At 43.7% G+C, this 17,531-nt stretch overlaps 3 protein-coding genes across 3 annotated transcripts in view; 2 read left to right on the top strand and 1 right to left on the bottom strand.

Annotated features, from left to right (window-relative positions):
* nbas (NBAS subunit of NRZ tethering complex) overlaps positions 1 to 17,531 on the bottom strand; it is a 250,929-nt gene that overhangs the window by 17,274 nt on the left and 216,124 nt on the right. The window contains 1 exon segment of the mRNA XM_084082265.1: positions 13,845 to 13,984. Coding sequence (XP_083938391.1) covers positions 13,845 to 13,984 — 140 coding nt within the window.
* On the top strand, positions 884 to 4,295 carry LOC311063911 (uncharacterized protein; the record flags this gene model as incomplete). Its single annotated transcript, XM_084083545.1, has 4 exons — positions 884 to 1,051; positions 1,250 to 1,330; positions 1,607 to 1,811; positions 3,208 to 4,295. 4 exons carry the CDS (start codon positions 884 to 886, stop codon positions 4,293 to 4,295), a joined length of 1,542 nt encoding a protein of 513 aa, XP_083939671.1.
* On the top strand, positions 5,277 to 11,646 carry LOC311063909 (pyrin-like; the record flags this gene model as incomplete). Its single annotated transcript, XM_084083543.1, has 4 exons — positions 5,277 to 5,498; positions 5,643 to 5,723; positions 7,886 to 8,041; positions 10,750 to 11,646. The coding sequence occupies 4 exons, from the start codon at positions 5,277 to 5,279 to the stop codon at positions 11,644 to 11,646; spliced, it is 1,356 nt and encodes a 451-aa protein (XP_083939669.1).

The raw sequence follows: 17,531 nt of genomic DNA, 5'->3' as shown, positions 1-17,531 counted from the left end.
AACTAGAATCAGACCAGCCACTCCAATAAGGTTCACTGACACAAACGTTGACGTGCATCTGAGTGATAGAAAAAAACAATTGTGCAAATGTTACCCATTCAGAATTGGGAAGATCTTTTTTTTTGTTGCCACAACTGGCGCCCCCATCGGTATTGTGTTGGAATATGTTTATGCATTCTGCATCTCAGGAGAGGCTGACAGAGTCTAATGTTGTTCACACACACACACACACACACACACACACACACACACACACACACACACACACACACACACACACACACACACACACACACACACACACACACACACACACACACACACACAGGGGTCCAGTGAGTGTCCTTCTAAATGATTGATCAAGCACTCTACCTTTATTTAATCTCTCACCACCCTTCACTTGCGGAATGGATTAAACTGAATGAATGGGGGTGGGGGGGGGGGGTCATTATAACCCCAGGTGGGTGGGTGTGTGTGTGTGCGCACACACGTAGTTAATGTAGCTGAAAGTTGCGGACCCCTCTAAGAAAAGTGACCAAGAGGCTATTTGGGGGTCCTTGTAAACAGCTGTCTTCATGTGGAGGTCATTCTGGAGCCATGTGGAACTCCATATTTGGGCAAGACTGACGTCATGTTTGATGAGGTCAGATTTCAGTCAGCTTGACTTAAAAGCTGATTAAAGCTGTGAGGAGCATTAGTCAAAGAGAAGAGAGCCTCACACACATAGAAAGATAAACCCTTACAACTTCATATTCTGCTGTAATCACATCATAAACATTCCTGGACTGTAAAGACAGACATCACTGGTTGAAGACACCCCAGCACCACTTGTTAAGAAACCTATAAGAGACCAAACGTATCTGTCAATAGTTGTATTTCTGAAATGGTTAATCAGTTCAGGAATCATGAGTGGAAAGAAGAATATGAAGCAAAGACAGAGGATGAAGTTCAGCAGATGATCCAGGAGAGACGAATGAAGATTCAGGAGGTCAAACACTCAGTAGAGATCAGCAGGAAAGATGCAGACACAGTGATAGCAGGCAGTGTGCAGGTCTTCACTGCTCTGATCAGCTGTATTGAGAAGAGCCAGGCTGAGCTCATTGATGTGATTGAAGAGAAGCAGAAAACAACAGAGAAACAGGCTGAAGGCTTCATCACAGATCTGCAAAATGAAATAACTCAGTTAGAAAAGAGAAGCTCTGAGCTGAAGAAGCTCTCACACACTGAAGACCACCTCCACCTCCTCCAGAACATAACAACCATCAACACCCCTCCACCCACCAAGGACTGGACAATGGCCAATGTCCATCAGTCTTCATATGTGGGGACTGTGAGGACAGCTGTGGCTCAGCTTGAGAAGACACTCAGTCAAGAGATCAATAAGCTGTATGATGTTGATCTGAGGATGATCCAGCAATATGCAGTGGATGTGACTCTGGACCCTGATACAGCACATCCCAAACTCATCCTGTCTGAGGATGGAAGACAAGTGAGTCATGGAAACATAAGAAAGAATTTCCCAAAGAACACAGAGAGATTCTCTACATGTGTCTGTGTCTTAGGAAAACAAAGCTTCTCCTCAGGAAGGTTTTACTATGAGGTTCAGGTTAAAAGGAAGACTAAGTGGGACCTAGGAGTGGCCAGAGAGTCCATCAACAGGAAGGGCTCAATCACACTGAACCCCAACAATGGTTACTGGACTATAGGGTTGAGGAATAGAAATGAGTATGAGGCTCTTGCTGGCCCTGATGTCCTCCTCCCTGTAAGAGAGGAGGTCCAGAAAGTTGGAGTGTTTGTAGATTATGATGAGGGTCTGGTCTCCTTTTATGATGTGGAGGCCAGAGTTCATCTCTACTCTTTCACTGGCTGCACCTTCACTGAGAAACTATATCCATACTTCAGTCCCTGTAATAATGCTGGTGGTACAAACTCTGATCCTCTGATCATCTCTCCTGTCAACATGGACGCTGATCTTTATGGGGACGGAGGGAACATGTCACCTCCAACTTCAAAAAGAAGAAAAACATGACATTGCCCTCTCCAGTAAATACATTTAGAAATACATTATGCATATATTCAATAGAAGCTGACTCCACACATGCATTAATGAAACAAATACAATACATACAGTACGTGAGCCTCACAATACACGTCTTTGTGCAAAATGTATTATTAATTTACAAACTAGAGTCAGACCAGCCACTCCAATAAGGTTCACTGACACAAACGGTGACGTGCATCTGAGTGATAGAAAAAAACAATTGTGCAAATGTTACGCATTCAGAAATGGGAAGATCTTTTTTTTTGTTGCCACAACTGGCGCCCCCATCGGTATTGTGTTGGAATATGTTTATGCATTCTGCATCTCAGGAGAGGCTGACAGAGTCTAATGTTGTTCTCACACACACACACACACACACACACACACACACACACACACACACACACACACACACACACACACACACACACACACACACACACACACACACACACACACACACACACACACACACACACACACACACACACACAGGGGTCCAGTGAGTGTCCTTCTAAATGATTGATCAATCACTCTACCTTTATTTAATCTCTCACCACCCTTCACTTCCGGAATGGATTAAACTGAATGAATGGGGGTGTGTGTGTGGGGGGGGGGGGGTCATTATAACCCCAGGTGGGTGGGTGTGTGTGTGTGTGTGTGTGTGTGTGTGTGTGTGTGTGCGCGCACACGTAGTTAATGTAGCTGAAAGTTGCGGACCCCTCTAAGAAAAGTGACCAAGAGGCTATTTGGGGGTCCTTGTAAACAGCTGTCTTTATGTGGAGGTCATTCTGGAGCCATGTGGAACTCCATATTTGGGCAAGACTGACGTCATGTTTGATGAGGTCAGATTTCAGTCAGCTTGACTTAAAAGCTGATCAAAGCTGTGAGGAGCATTAGTCAAAGAGAAGAGAGCCTCACACACATAGAAAGATAAACCCTTACAACGTCATATTCTGCTGTAATCACATCATAAACATTCCTGGACTGTAAAGACAGACATCACTGGTTGAAGACACCCCAGCACCACTTGTTAAGAAACCTATAAGAGACCAAACGTATCTGTCAATAGTTGTATTTCTGAAATGATTAATCAGTTCAGGAATCATGAGTGGAAAGAAGAATATGAAGCAAAGACAGAGAACAAAATCCAGCAGATGATCCAGGAGAGACAACTGAAGATTCAGGAGGTCAAACACTCAGTAGAAATCAGGAGGATCAGATCAGCAGGAAAGATGCAGACACAGTGATAGCAGGCAGTGTGCAGGTCTTCACTGCTCTGATCAGCTGTATTGAGAGGAGCCAGGCTGAGCTCATTGATGTGATTGAAGAGAAGCAGAAAACAACAGAGAAACAGGCTGAAGGCTTCATCAAAGATCTGCAAAAGGAAATCACTCAGTTAGAGAAGAGAAGCTCCGAGCTGAAGCAGCTCTCACACACTGAAGACCACCTCCACCTCCTCCAGAGCTTCACCTCCATCAACACCCCTCCACCCACCAAGGACTGGACAATGGCCAATGTCCATCAGTCTTCATATGTGGGGACTGTGAGGAAGGCTGTGGCTCAGCTGGAGAAGACACTCAGTCAAGAGATGGATAAGCTGTATGATGTTGATCTGAGGAGGATTCAACAATATGCAGTGGATGTGACTCTGGACCCTGATACAGCAAATCCCTACCTCATCCTGTCTGAGGATGGAAAACAAGTGAGTGATGGAAACATATGGAAGAATCTCCCAGACAACACAGAGAGATTCTCTCCATGTGTCTTTGTCTTAGGAAAACAAAGCTTCTCCTCAGGAAGGTTTTACTATGAGGTTCAGGTTAAAAGGAAGACTAAGTGGGATCTAGGAGTGGCCAGAGAGTCCATCAACAGAAAGGGATCAATCACACTGAACCCCAACAATGGTTACTGGACTATAGTGTTGAGGAATAAAAATGAGTACAATGCTCTTGCTGACCCTTACTCTGTCCTCCTCCCTGTAAGAGAGGAGGTGCAGAAAGTAGGAGTGTTTGTGGATTATGAGGAGGGTCTGGTCTCCTTTTATGATGTGGAGGCCAGAGTTCATCTCTACTCTTTCACTGGCTGCACCTTCACTGATAAACTATATCCATACTTCAGTCCCTGTTTTAATGCTGGTGGTACAAACTCTGCTCCTCTGATCATCTCTCATGTAAACATGGATGCTGATCTTTATGGGGACGGAACTTCAAAAAGAAGCAATGACATTGCCCTCTCCAGTAAATACATTTAGAAATACATTATTCATATATTCAATATAAGCTGACTCCACACATGCATTAATGAAACAAATACAATACATACAGTACGTGAGCCTCACAATACACTTCTTTGTGCAAAATGTATTATTAATTTACAAACTAGAGTCAGACCAGCCACTCCAATAAGGTTCACTGACACAAACGGTGACGTGCATCTGAGTGATAGAAAAAAACAATTGTGCAAATGTTACCCATTCAGAATTGGGAAGATCTTTTTTTTGTTGCCACAACTGGCGCCCCCATCGGTATTGTGTTGGAATATGTTTATGCATTCTGCATCTCAGGAGAGGCTGACAGAGTCTAATGTTGTTCACACACACACACACACACACACACACACACACACACACACACACACACACACACACACACACACACACACACACACACACACACACACACACACACACAGGGGTCCAGTGAGTGTCCTCCTAAATGATTGATCAAGCACTCTACCTTTATTTAATCTCTCACCACCCTTCACTTGCGGAATGGATTAAACTGAATGAATGGGGGGGCGGTCATTATAACCCCAGGTGGGTGTGTGTGTGCGCGCACACGTAGTTAATGTAGCTGAAAGTTGCGGACCCCTCTAAGAAAAGTGACCAAGAGGCTATTTGGGGGTCCTTGTAAACAGCTGTCTTTATGTGGAGGTTATTCTGGAGCCATGTGGAACTCCATATTTGGGCAAGACTGACGTCATGTTTAATGAGGTCAGATTTCAGTCAGCTTGACTTAAAAGCTGATTAAAGCTGTGAGGAGCATTAGTCAAAGAGAAGAGAGCCTCACACACATAGAAAGATAAACCCTTACAACTTCATATTCTGCTGTAATCACATCATAAACATTCCTGGACTGTAAAGACAGACATCACTGGTTGAAGACACCCCAGCACCACTTGTTAAGAAACCTATAAGAGACCAAACGTATCTGTCAATAGTTGTATTTCTGAAATGGTTCATCAGTTCAGGAATCATGAGTGGAAAGAAGAATATGAAGCAAAGACAGAGGATGAAGTTCAGCAGATGATCCAGGAGAGACGACTGAAGATTCAGGAGGTCAAACACTCAGTAGAGATCAGCAGGAAAGATGCAGACACAGTGATAGCAGGCAGTGTGCAGGTCTTCACTGCTCTGATCAACTGTATTGAGAGGAGCCAGGCTGAGCTCATTGATGTGATTGAAGAGAAGCAGAAAACAACAGAGAAACAGGCTGAAGGCTTCATCAAAGATCTGCAAGTGGAAATCACTCGGTTAGAGAAGAGAAGCTCTGAGCTGAAGCAGCTCTCACACACTGAAGACCACCTCCACCTCGTCCAGAACTTCACCTCCATCAACACCCCTCCACCCACCAAGGACTGGACAATGGCCAATGTCCATCAGTCTTCATATGTGGGGACTGTGAGGACAGCTGTGGCTCAGCTGGAGAAGACACTCAGTCAAGAGATGAATAAGCTGTATGATATTTATCTGAGAATGATCCAGCAATATGCAGTGGATGTGACTCTGGACCCTGATACAGCACATTCCAAACTCATCCTGTCTGAGGATGGAAGACAAGTGAGTCATGGAAACATAAGAAAGAATCTCCAAAACAACACAGAGAGATTCTCTCCATGTCGCTGTGTCTTAGGAAAACAAAGCTTCTACTCAGGAAGGTTTTACTATGAGGTTCAGATTAAAAGGAAGACTAAGTGGGATCTAGGAGTGGCCAGAGAGTCCATCAACAGGAAGGGATCAATCACACTGGACCCCAACAATGGTTACTGGACTATAGGGTTGAGTGATAGAAATGAGTACTGGGCTCTTGCTGGCCCTGCTGTCCTCCTCCCTGTAAGAGAGGAGGTCCAGAAAGTGGGAGTGTTTGTGGATTATGAAGAGGGTCTGGTCTCCTTTTATGATGTGGAGGCCAGAGTTCATCTCTACTCTTTCACTGGCTGCACCTTCACTGAGAAACTATATCCATTCTTCAGTCCCTGTACTAATGCTGGTGGTACAAACTCTGCTCCTCTGATCATCTCTCCTGTCAACAGGGACACTGATCTTTATGGGGACGGAGGGGACATGTCACCTCCAACTTCAAACAGAAGAAAAACATGACATTGCCCTCTCCAGTAAATACATTATGCATATATTCAATATAAGCTGACTCCACACATGCATTAATGAAAGAAATACAATACATACAGTACGTGAGCCTCACAATACACGTCTTTGTGCAAAATGTATTATTAATTTACAAACTAGAGTCAGACCAGCCACTCCAATAAGGTTCACTGACACAAACGTTGACGTGCATCTGAGTGATAGAAAAAATCAATTGTGCAAATGTTACCCATTCAGAATTGGGAAGATCTTTTTTTTGTTGCCACAACTGGCGCCCCCATCGGTATTGTGTTGGAATATGTTTATGCATTCTGCATCTCAGGAGAGGCTGACAGAGTCTAATGTTGTTCTCACACACAAACACACACACACACACACACACACACACACACACACACACACACACACACACACACACACACACACACACACACACACACACACAGCCACAGGGGTCCAGTGAGTGTCCTTCTAAATCAGTGGTTTTCAACCTTTTTTGCGTCAAGGACCCCCAAAATGACACACATTAGCCCACGGACCCCCATTTCAAAAGACATGCCAGGGACCCCCATAAGAGAAGTTTTTTTTTACGGCTCTAGGAGTGATTCTCATTCATTTTAATTTAGAGGACCCCCAGTTTGACATGCATTAGGGCTACGGACCCCCATTTAATGGCATGTATGTCTCTGGGACCCCAATGTTTATCATAAAATCAATGTTAATTTAACTCTGAGAGTGTACAAATGGAACCAAATGGACCTGTTAGGGTCCATTTGGTTCCATTTGTACACTCTCAGAGTTACAGACCCATAAGGGTCCATTTGGTTCCTATCTATAATTATGCTGGGGACCCCCTGGAACTCCCTCAAGGACCACTGGTGGTCCCCGGACCACTGGTTGAAAACCACTGTTCTAAATGATTGATCAAGCACTCTACCTTTATTTAATCTCTCACCACCCTTCACTTGTGGAATGGATTAAACTGAATGAATGGGGGTGTGGGGGGGTCATTATAACCCCAGGTGGGTGGGTGTGTGTGTGTGCGCGCACACGTAGTTAATGTAGCTGAAAGTTGCGGACCCCTCTAAGAAAAGTGACCAGGAGGCTATTTGGGGGTCCTTGTAAACAGCTGTCTTCATGTGGAGGTCATTCTGGAGCCATGTGGAACTCCATATTTGGGCAAGACTGACGTCATGTTTGATGAGGTCAGATTTCAGTCAGCTTGACTTAAAAGCTGATTAAAGCTGTGAGGAGCATTAGTCAAAGAGAAGAGAGCCTCACACACATAGAAAGATAAACCCTTACAACTTCATATTCTGCTGTAATCACATCATAAACATTCCTGGACTGTAAAGACAGACATCACTGGTTGAAGACACCCCAGCACCACTTGTTAAGAAACCTATAAGAGACCAAACCTATCTGTCAATAGTTGTATTTCTGAAATGGATCATCAGTTCAGGAATCATGAGTGTAAAGAAGAATATGAAGCAAAGACTGAGGTTAAACTTCAGCAGGTGATCCAGGAGAGACGACTGAAGATTCAGGAGGTCAAACACTCAGTAGAGATCAGCAGGAAAGATGCAGACACAGTGATAGCAGGCAGTGTGCAGGTCTTCACTGCTCTGATCAGCTGTATTGAGAGGAGCCAGGCTGAGCTCATTGATGTGATTGAAGAGAAGCAGAAAACAACAGAGAAACAGGCTGAAGGCTTCATCAAAGATCTGCAAGTGGAAATCACTCAGTTAGAGAAGAGAAGCTCTGAGCTGAAGCAGCTCTCACACACTGAAGACCACCTCCACCTCCTCCAGAACTTCACCTCCATCAACACCCCTCCACCCACCAAGGACTGGACAAAGGTCAATGTCCATCAGTCTTCATATGTGGGGACTGTGAGGACAGCTGTGGCTCAGCTGGAGAAGACACTCAGTCAAGAGATGAAGAAGAAGCTGTTTGATGTTGATCTGAGGAGGGTCCAACAATATGCAGTGGATGTGACTCTGGACCCTGATACAGCACATCCCAGACTCATCCTGTCTGAGGATGGAAGACAAGTGAGTCATGGAAACATAAGAAAGAATCTCCCAAACAACACAGAGAGATTCTCTCCATGTCGCTGTGTCTTAGGAAAACAAAGCTTCTACTCATGAAGGTTTTACTATGAGGTTCAGATTAAAAGGAAGACTAAGTGGGATCTAGGAGTGGCCAGAGAGTCCATCAACAGGAAGGGATCAATTAAACTGAACCCCAACAATGGTTTCTGGACTATATGGTTGAGGAACAGAAATGAGTACTGGGCTCTTGCTGGCCCTGCTGTCCTCCTCCCTGTAAGAGAGGAGGTCCAGAAAGTGGGAGTGTTTGTGGATTATGAGGAGGGTCTGGTCTCCTTATATGATGTGGAGGTCAGAGTTCATCTCTACTCTTTCACTGGCTGCACCTTCACTGAGAAACTATATCCATTCTTCAGTCCCTGTTTTAATGCTGGTGGTACAAACTCTGCTCCTCTGATCATCTCTCATGTCAACATGGATGCTGATCTTTATGGGGACGGAGGGAACATGTCACCTCCAACTTCAAAAAGAAGCAATGACATTGCCCTCTCCAGTAAATACATTATGCATACATTCAATATAAGCTGACTCCACACATGCATTAATGAAACAAATACAATACATACAGTACGTGAGCTTCACAGTACATGTCTTTGTGCAAAATGTATTATTAATTTACAAACTAGAATCAGACCAGCCACTCCAATACGGTTCACTGACACAAACAGTGACGTGCATCTGAGTGATAGAAAAAAAAACAATTGTGCAAATGTTACCCATTCAGAATTGGGAAGATCTTTTTTTTTTGTTGCCACAACTGGCGCCCCCATCGGTATTGTGTTGAACGAACCCCGGGAGGGGAGGAGGTTGTGGAGAAAACTATGTCTGACACGGAAGTGTGCCGTTTCTTTTTTAAGATATTACATCATCACCAACATTATGGACACGAGGCACTGAATGAAGGCACACATTCAATCAAACCTGTGAGTTTCACAGACACAGAGTTTTAGCCTGGTATCTGTGGTGGAAGACCTTTGTGTTTGAACTCTACATTCTCCTGCCTGTCACTGAGGACGTTAGCAGAGCAGCTCATGAATATTCATGAAGTCGTTCAGAGCGCGCTCAGTAAAGGCCAGGTGAAAGAAAGTTTTACCCGGATCCCAGGGCTCGACTGGCACTCTGGTTCCCATGCACCTCTCTCTTCTGTCCAATAAGGATTTGTCTGCTCCGAGGACGCTATTGTTAAATGAGTTTCGGTTTGTTTCCAGTGGGGAAAGAGACGCACACTTTGTTTTAAAGTCGTACTTTGTGGCGACAAAAAAACAATAAAGACAAACTCAGTAACCTGAACGGCAGTTGGACAGCGGCCATTTTAATTTACCGAACTGACGGCTTTCAGTGATGATTTGACTTCCGCCATTTTCTTGTCAAGATTGTTATGAGAAATTGTATAACGGTGAAAGGACACACACACACACAGACACCCTGAGTAACACGCACGCACGCACACACGCACGCACGCACACACGCACACACGCACACACGCACACACACACACACACACACACACACACAGACACACACACACACACACACACACACACACACACACACACACACGCATACTTAATGAAGCAGAAAGTTGGGGACCCCTCTAAGAAAAGTGACCAAGATGCTTTTTGGGGGTCCTCAACATGGAAACGTATGTAAACAGCTGTCTTTATGTGGAGGTCATTCTGGAGCCATGTGGAACTCCATATTTGGGCAAGACTGACGTCATGTTTGATGAGGTCATATTTCAGTCAGCTTGACTTAAAAGCTGATCAAAGCTGTGAGGAGCATTAGTCAAAGAGAAGAGAGCCTCACACACATAGAAAGATAAACCCTTACAACTTCATATTCTGCTGTAATCACATCATAAACATTCCTGGACTGTAAAGACAGACATCACTGGTTGAAGACACCCCAGCACCACTTGTTAAGAAACCTATAAGAGACCAAACGTATCTGTCAATAGTTGTATTTCTGAAATGGTTCATCAGTTCAGGAATCATGAGTGGAAAGAAGAATATGAAGCAAAGACAGAGGCTGAAGTTCAGCAGATGATCCAGGAGAGACAAGTGAAGATTCAGGAGGTCAAACACTCAGTAGAGATCAGCAGGAAAGATGCAGACACAGTGATAGCAGGCAGTGTGCAGGTCTTCACTGCTCTGATCAGCTGTATTGAGAGGAGCCAGGCTGAGCTCATTGATGTGATTGAAGAGAAGCAGAAAACAACAGAGAAACAGGCTGAAGGCTTCATCAAAGATCTGCAAGTGGAAATCACTCAGTTAGAGAAGAGAAGCTCTGAGCTGAAGCAGCTCTCACACACTGAAGACCACCTCCACCTCCTCCAGAACTTCACCTCCATCAACACCCCTCCACCCACCAAGGACTGGACAAAAGTCAATGTCCATCAGTCTTCATATGTGGGGACTGTGAGGACAGCTGTGGCTCAGCTGGAGAAGACACTCAGTCAAGAGATGAAGAAGCTGTATGATGTTGATCTGAGGAGGATTCAACAATATGCAGTGGATGTGACTCTGGACCCTGATACAGCACATCGCTACCTCATCCTGTCTGAGGATGGAAAACAAGTGAGTCATGGAAACATAAGAAAGAATCTTCCAAAGAACACAGAGAGATTCTCTGAATGTGTCTGTGTCTTAGGAAAACAAAGCTTCTCCTCTGGAAGGTTTTACTATGAGGTTCAGGTTAAAAGGAAGACTAAGTGGGATCTAGGAGTGGCCAGAGAGTCCATCAACAGGAAGGGACAAATCACACTGAACCCCAACAATGGTTACTGGACTATAGGGATGAGGAATAGAAATGGTTACAAGGCTTTTGCTGGCCCTGCTCTCCTCCTCCCTGTAAGAGAGGAGGTCCAGAAAGTGGGAGTGTTTGTGTATTATGAGGAGGGTCTGGTCTCCTTTTATGATGTGGAGGCCAGAGTTCATCTCTACTCTTTCACTGGCTGCACCTTCACTGAGAAACTATATCCATACCTCAGTCCCTGTTTTAATGATGGTGGTACAAACTCTGCTCCTCTGATCATCTCTCATGTCAACATGGACGCTGATCTTTATGGGGACGGAGGGGACATGTCCCCTCCAACTTCAAAAAGATGAAAAACATGACATTGCTCCCTCCAGTAAATACATTATGCATATAATCAATATAAGCTGACTCCACATGTGCATTAATGAAACAAATACAATACATACAGTACGTGAGCCTCACAGTACATGTCCTTGTGCAAAATGTAATATTAATTTACAAACTAGAATTAGACCAGCCACTCCAATAAGTGGAAAAACTTCAAAAAGAAGAAAAACATGACATTGCTCCCTCCAGTAAATTATTTTTAAAATACATTAGGCATGTATTTAATATAAGCTGACTCCACGTGAGCCTCACTGTACATGTCTTTTCACTGACCTAAACATTGACTTGCATCTGAGTGATAGAAAAAAAAAAGTGCAAATGTCACCATTCAGAATTAGGAAGATCTCTTTGTTTTTTTTCGTTTGCCACGACTGGCACCCCCATCAAGACGACACCTGCATTGTGTTGGAATATGTTTATGCATTTTGCATCTCAGGAGAGGCTGACAGAGTCTAATGTCACACACACACACACACACACACACACACACACACACACACACACACACACACACACACACACACACACACACACACACACACACACACACACACACACACACACACACACACACACACACACACACACACTATTCTTATCTCCCACTGGGACGTTGACTCTCTTAACTTGCTTCAATATTTGATCAAAAGGGGTCCTGGGCTTTGGGACCCCAAGTACCCCCCCACACACACACACCTCATTAGGGCCACAGGGGTCCAGTGAGTGTCCTCCTAAATGATTGATCAAACACTCTACATGTATTTAATCTCTCACCACCTTCACTTGCAGAATGGATTAAACTGAATGAATGGGGGGGGTTGGGTGTGTGTGTGTGTGTCTGTCTGTCTGTCTGTCTGTCTGTCTGTCTGTCTGTCTGTCTGTCTGTCTGTGTCTGTGTGTGTGTGTGTGTGTGTGTGTGTGTGTGTGTGTGTGTGTGTGCGTGTGCGTGCGCCCATTCCAGTGGTACTTTTTACTTAACTCATTGAGTGACGTCATTGGCACTCAATGAGTTAAGTAAAAAGTACCACTGGACAGACGGGCGTGCACACGTGCGTGCACACGTTTCACGTGTTTTACAGCGAAAAAAAATGTAAAAATAAAAAAAAAACGTTCAGAACCTAAGATATCATGTTTTGAAGATTTGCTGCTATGTATTACTATTGTATTACTACTATGTATTTTTGGCTCAGACATGCTATTTTCAAAAGTAGACAATTAATGTCAACTAGGATAAGGATAATTCCTTTTAACAGGTCGTTCATGAAAGTCCTTGCGGTCTCGTTTCCAATGAGAACCTGTGAGCAATTAGGGGTTAAGAGTCTTGCTCAGGGACACATTTCATTTCATCGACACATATGCTGGCCTGGCCTGGAATCGAACCTGGGGCAACCAGAGCCTCTGGCTCCCTAGGCGGGCTCACTAACCAACCACTCAGCTATTTGTGAAACCACACAGTGCAACCCTCAGTGATTAGCGACCATCCTAGGATCGATAATACTGGAAATAAAAATTCTGTGACTGCTTGAAAATCTAAGATACACTTTAAAATCTCTGGCACTGGGACCACATAGCCAGAATTAATTCTGGGTTAATGGGCGTAGATCTTGTGAATGGCAGGGAATGTGTTATTGCCCTCTGGCTACTTTTTTATCTTGAATTTCTTCCATACATTTTTCTTGGTGCAGTCTTTGAACAAATAATGAGAAATGTGTTGTGCATGTGTCTGTGTGTTTACAGCTCTAGTGTTATACTTAATTTATACGTGTACCGGTATCACACGGCAAAGTATAAGAAAAAAATCACACCCTGTGTGAAGGTAGCGGCGCCTTTGATACATTTTGTCATCGATATGTGTTTATAGCCATGTGTCACGTGAAGCTTGACCAATCACTTTGTTGACGGGTCTGACCAATCAGAACGTTGACGGGTCTGACCAATCAGAACGTTGACGGTGAACACGGACAAAGTCAGGTATAGAGCAGGAGCCGCTCTATACCTAAAGGTATAGAGCGGCTAGCGCCGCTAAAAACAAAGAGGTAGATCGTCAGGCAGACGTAATAACAACGGATGCGTTTATGCTTCGTATATGTGCGTGTGCGCGTTTGTGCGTGCATGCATGCGTGTGTGTGTATAAAACACTACGTGTATTGACGGGTCTTACACTTCCTCCTTCGCCATGGGCGGCCACGCCTGGAGGAGGAGCATGAGCGACTGAAACTCCTCCCACTTGCGGGCGCGGTCCAGCAGGTCCAGGAAGAGGGCGTATCGCTTGTCTTCGTTCTCCACGTCCTCCATTTCAACCTGACAGGAAGGAACAACAAGAGGATTTAAACACCTGGTATGTAAGTAGAGTTTTGAGGTATTTTTTACATGATACTTCTACTCCACTACATTTGGATTATTATTACAAAACATACATTAACCATTTCAGCCATTTGAAAATAGCCAATCCAATATATTTGCTATTTTTCACGCACGCACACACACACACACACACACACACACACACACACACACACACACACACACACACACACACACACACACACACACACACACACACACACACACACACACACACACACACACACGGATATAATGACCCCCCCCCTTCATTCAGTTTAATCCATTCTGCAAGTGAAGGTGACAGATTAAATAAAGGTATGGTGTTTGATCAATCATTTAGAAAGACACTCACTGGACCCCTGTGGCCCTAATGAGGGGGGGGGGGGGGGTACCGGGGGTCCCAAAGCTACAGGGTTCACAACCCAGGACCCCTTTTGATCAAATATTGAAGCCTGTTAAGAGTCACCGTCCCAGTGGGAGATAAGAATACTGTGTGCACATGTGGAGTCAGCTTATATTGAATATATGCATAATGTATTTCTAAATGTATTTACTGGAGGGAGCAATGTCATGTTTTTCTTCTTTTTGAAGTTGGAGGGGACATGTTCCCTCCGTTCCATAAAGATCAGTGTCCATGTTGACATGAGAGATGATCAGAGGAGCAGAGTTTGTACCACCATTATTAGTACAGGGACTGAATAATGGATATAGTTTCTCAGTGAAGGTGCAGCCAGTGAAAAAGTAGAGATGACCTCTGGTCTCCACATCATAAAATAGTCCAGGGGCCAAGCCATATTTTGGTACCACCTAAGGTGACCGTAAAGTTTTAGTATTTTTGTCTTCCTACATGTCTCTAGTTTATATTTTGGTATGATAACCCTTCCAATCTTGTAGCTTAATGGCAGTTATCACTACCTACCGGCTAATGTATCCGGTAGGAGACACAAAGTAGAATCTTTGTGTCTCCTACCGGAAATACACCCGGGCATCAAATTATTGCGACAAAAAACAAAATATATCCATGTACTCAAGGCTTCATGGGGTGTGCAATTGATAGAAAATAAATCATTTTTTGGGTGAACTCCTCCTTTAAGTTTCCCAGGGGGACTCTCTACCCATTCAGCTATGACCACCCTAGACCGAAGGAGGGTCAACTTTTACAAGCTTATGGAAAGCAGTCTTTTTGCAAACACCAAAAATCTGAGAAGTTATCAATTGCACACCCCATGAAGCCTTGAATACATGGATATATTTTGTTTTTTGTCGCAATAATAATACTAAACATGTCTGGACTTGAGAAAAAGAAAAAAAAAACTACACAAACGATGGGTTCACAGATTACTGTTTACCTTGTTTGTTGACTAGAGTTCCTGTTTACTCTGCTTATTCCGATCTCACCCTTTAACTCACTCTGGATAAAAACCACCTGCTAAAACATTTAAATAAAGCATCTCTAACTGGAACCATCATTTGCAGGACGTACTGGGGTATACTGTTCACATGTGTGGTGTCCTTATTGGACAGAAGATGGGAACCAGAGTGCCAGTTGAGCCCTGGGATCCGGGTAAATTGAATATGTGCCTTCATTCAGTGCCTCATGTCCATAATGTTGGCGATGATGTAATATCTTAACCATATGAACCCGAGCGAGACCTTGAGGAAGACACTGAACCCCTAACTGCTCCTGGTGAGCAGGTTGCTGGTGCCTTTGCATGGTTTCCTCCACTCGCCTGTGTGTGAATGTGTCAAATAATGACAGATATCTGGGTGGGACTGTCCTATGGTGTCATGTACCTGCTGACACCTCTAGATACTGAAACAGACACATTCATAGTGACGCAGGCACTTGTATTAACATAGAGCCACAATATATAAGCTTTAATACTTTAATATGAAAGCCGTCACAAAGCTGACCTGTTGAATCAGAGGTCATCACATACTGGAGCAAAACTCAAAGACACAACATCTATAATTCACCTGACTCTGTCTGTCTGTCTGTCTGTCTGTCTGTCTGTCTGTCTATCTGTATGCTGTCTATATGCTGTCTGTCTAGATTTGTGTCAGGTTTTAGGGCTATGAATGCTGGGTAATCTTAGCAGTATGGATTAGCCTACATCAAACACTGGTCTTAATATTTAATGAAATAATGAATATTTAATGGTTCATGGCCCAAGATAAAGTTCACTGGTTGAAGAAGACATGCAGAGGCCCCATGGTGGAGCTGTGTGTGTGTGTGTGTGTGTGTGTGTGTGTGTGTGTGTGTGTGTGTGTGTGTGTGTGTGTGTGTGTGTGTGTGTGTGTGTGTGTGTGTGTGTGTGTGTATCAAACTAAATATTTTGGGATGGGGGGTGTCCGCAGCCAAATACATATCATTTTGGGGGTCCTTGACATGAACAAGACCCCCAGAAGCAAAGATTTGAGTAGAAAATGTTGTTTCAAAAGATAGATATTCAAAGATTTGAACACATTTTCACGAAAAAAAGGAAAAAAAAGCAGTGCCGTGCTATGAGCTGGTATATCTGCTATTTTTAAATAGCCGAATAATTCTAAAATGACAGATACTTCCCCGGTATAAATACTGTAGGTTCAACTTTGTGAAGTCTTCAACTATAACTTATTGATGGAAATGACTCACGAAAGAGCTGGTCAGAGGCTGTACTGTCAGTAATTCATACTGTCAGTAATTCATACTGTCAGTAATTCATACTGTCAGTAATTCATAAAGAGAGAACTGTGTCTCTCACAGAGCAGTCAGACAGCTGGGGAACGATGCAAACATCCTTAGATCCACACTGTTAAACACAATGCAGAGATATCTGGAGAAATGAATCAAAACCCTGAACTGACTGGCTTCACACCAGGACATCAAGGAGTGAATAATATTAGAATGTTAAATGTACAACCAGTGGTGAGATTCTGTCTACACTTCAACACTTCTAAGACCAGGTGTCTGCACAGGGTTTTGTCTCAGATGAAAACACAAGGAGCTCTTCTAAAACACTCATCAACACAACCAGAGTTGAAAGGATCTCATGCGGCCAGAATCAAAAACACCAGCTGTGAACACAGAGCATAATAGACACTCAGGTCCTCATCACACATCCAGCATAGCATCAATACCTGGTGCTTCTATTGAAAACCATTCAAAACATACACACCTTTAAATCACACTATGTAACAAATGGGAATCTATTCAGATTTCTTTAAGCAGATTAAAATACGGCCTCGGATATTCAGTTTGCTTAATGTATCAAACTACTAGATGCATGTATGAGGTGGAACGATCAAATTGAAAATGGTGTTTTGTATGTTGAAATATTTTGTGAAAAGAAAGGAAAAATAAATAGACATATTGTTGAAAAAAAGAAAATGGTGTTTTGTGGAATATCAATGATAAGGCTTAAGCCCCGCCCACCGTCTTGATGGGGGTGCCAGTTGTGGAGAAACGGGAAAAAAAAGAGATCTTCCTCATTCTGAATGGTGACATTTTCACTTCTTTTTA

The sequence above is a fragment of the Gymnoscopelus microlampas genome (genome assembly GCF_963454915.1).
Source record: "Gymnoscopelus microlampas genome assembly, chromosome: 16".
Classification (NCBI taxonomy): Eukaryota; Metazoa; Chordata; class Actinopteri; order Myctophiformes; family Myctophidae; genus Gymnoscopelus; species Gymnoscopelus microlampas.
The sequence above is the reverse complement of the archived record's forward strand: the minus strand, read 5'-3'. Positions and strand labels throughout refer to the sequence as shown.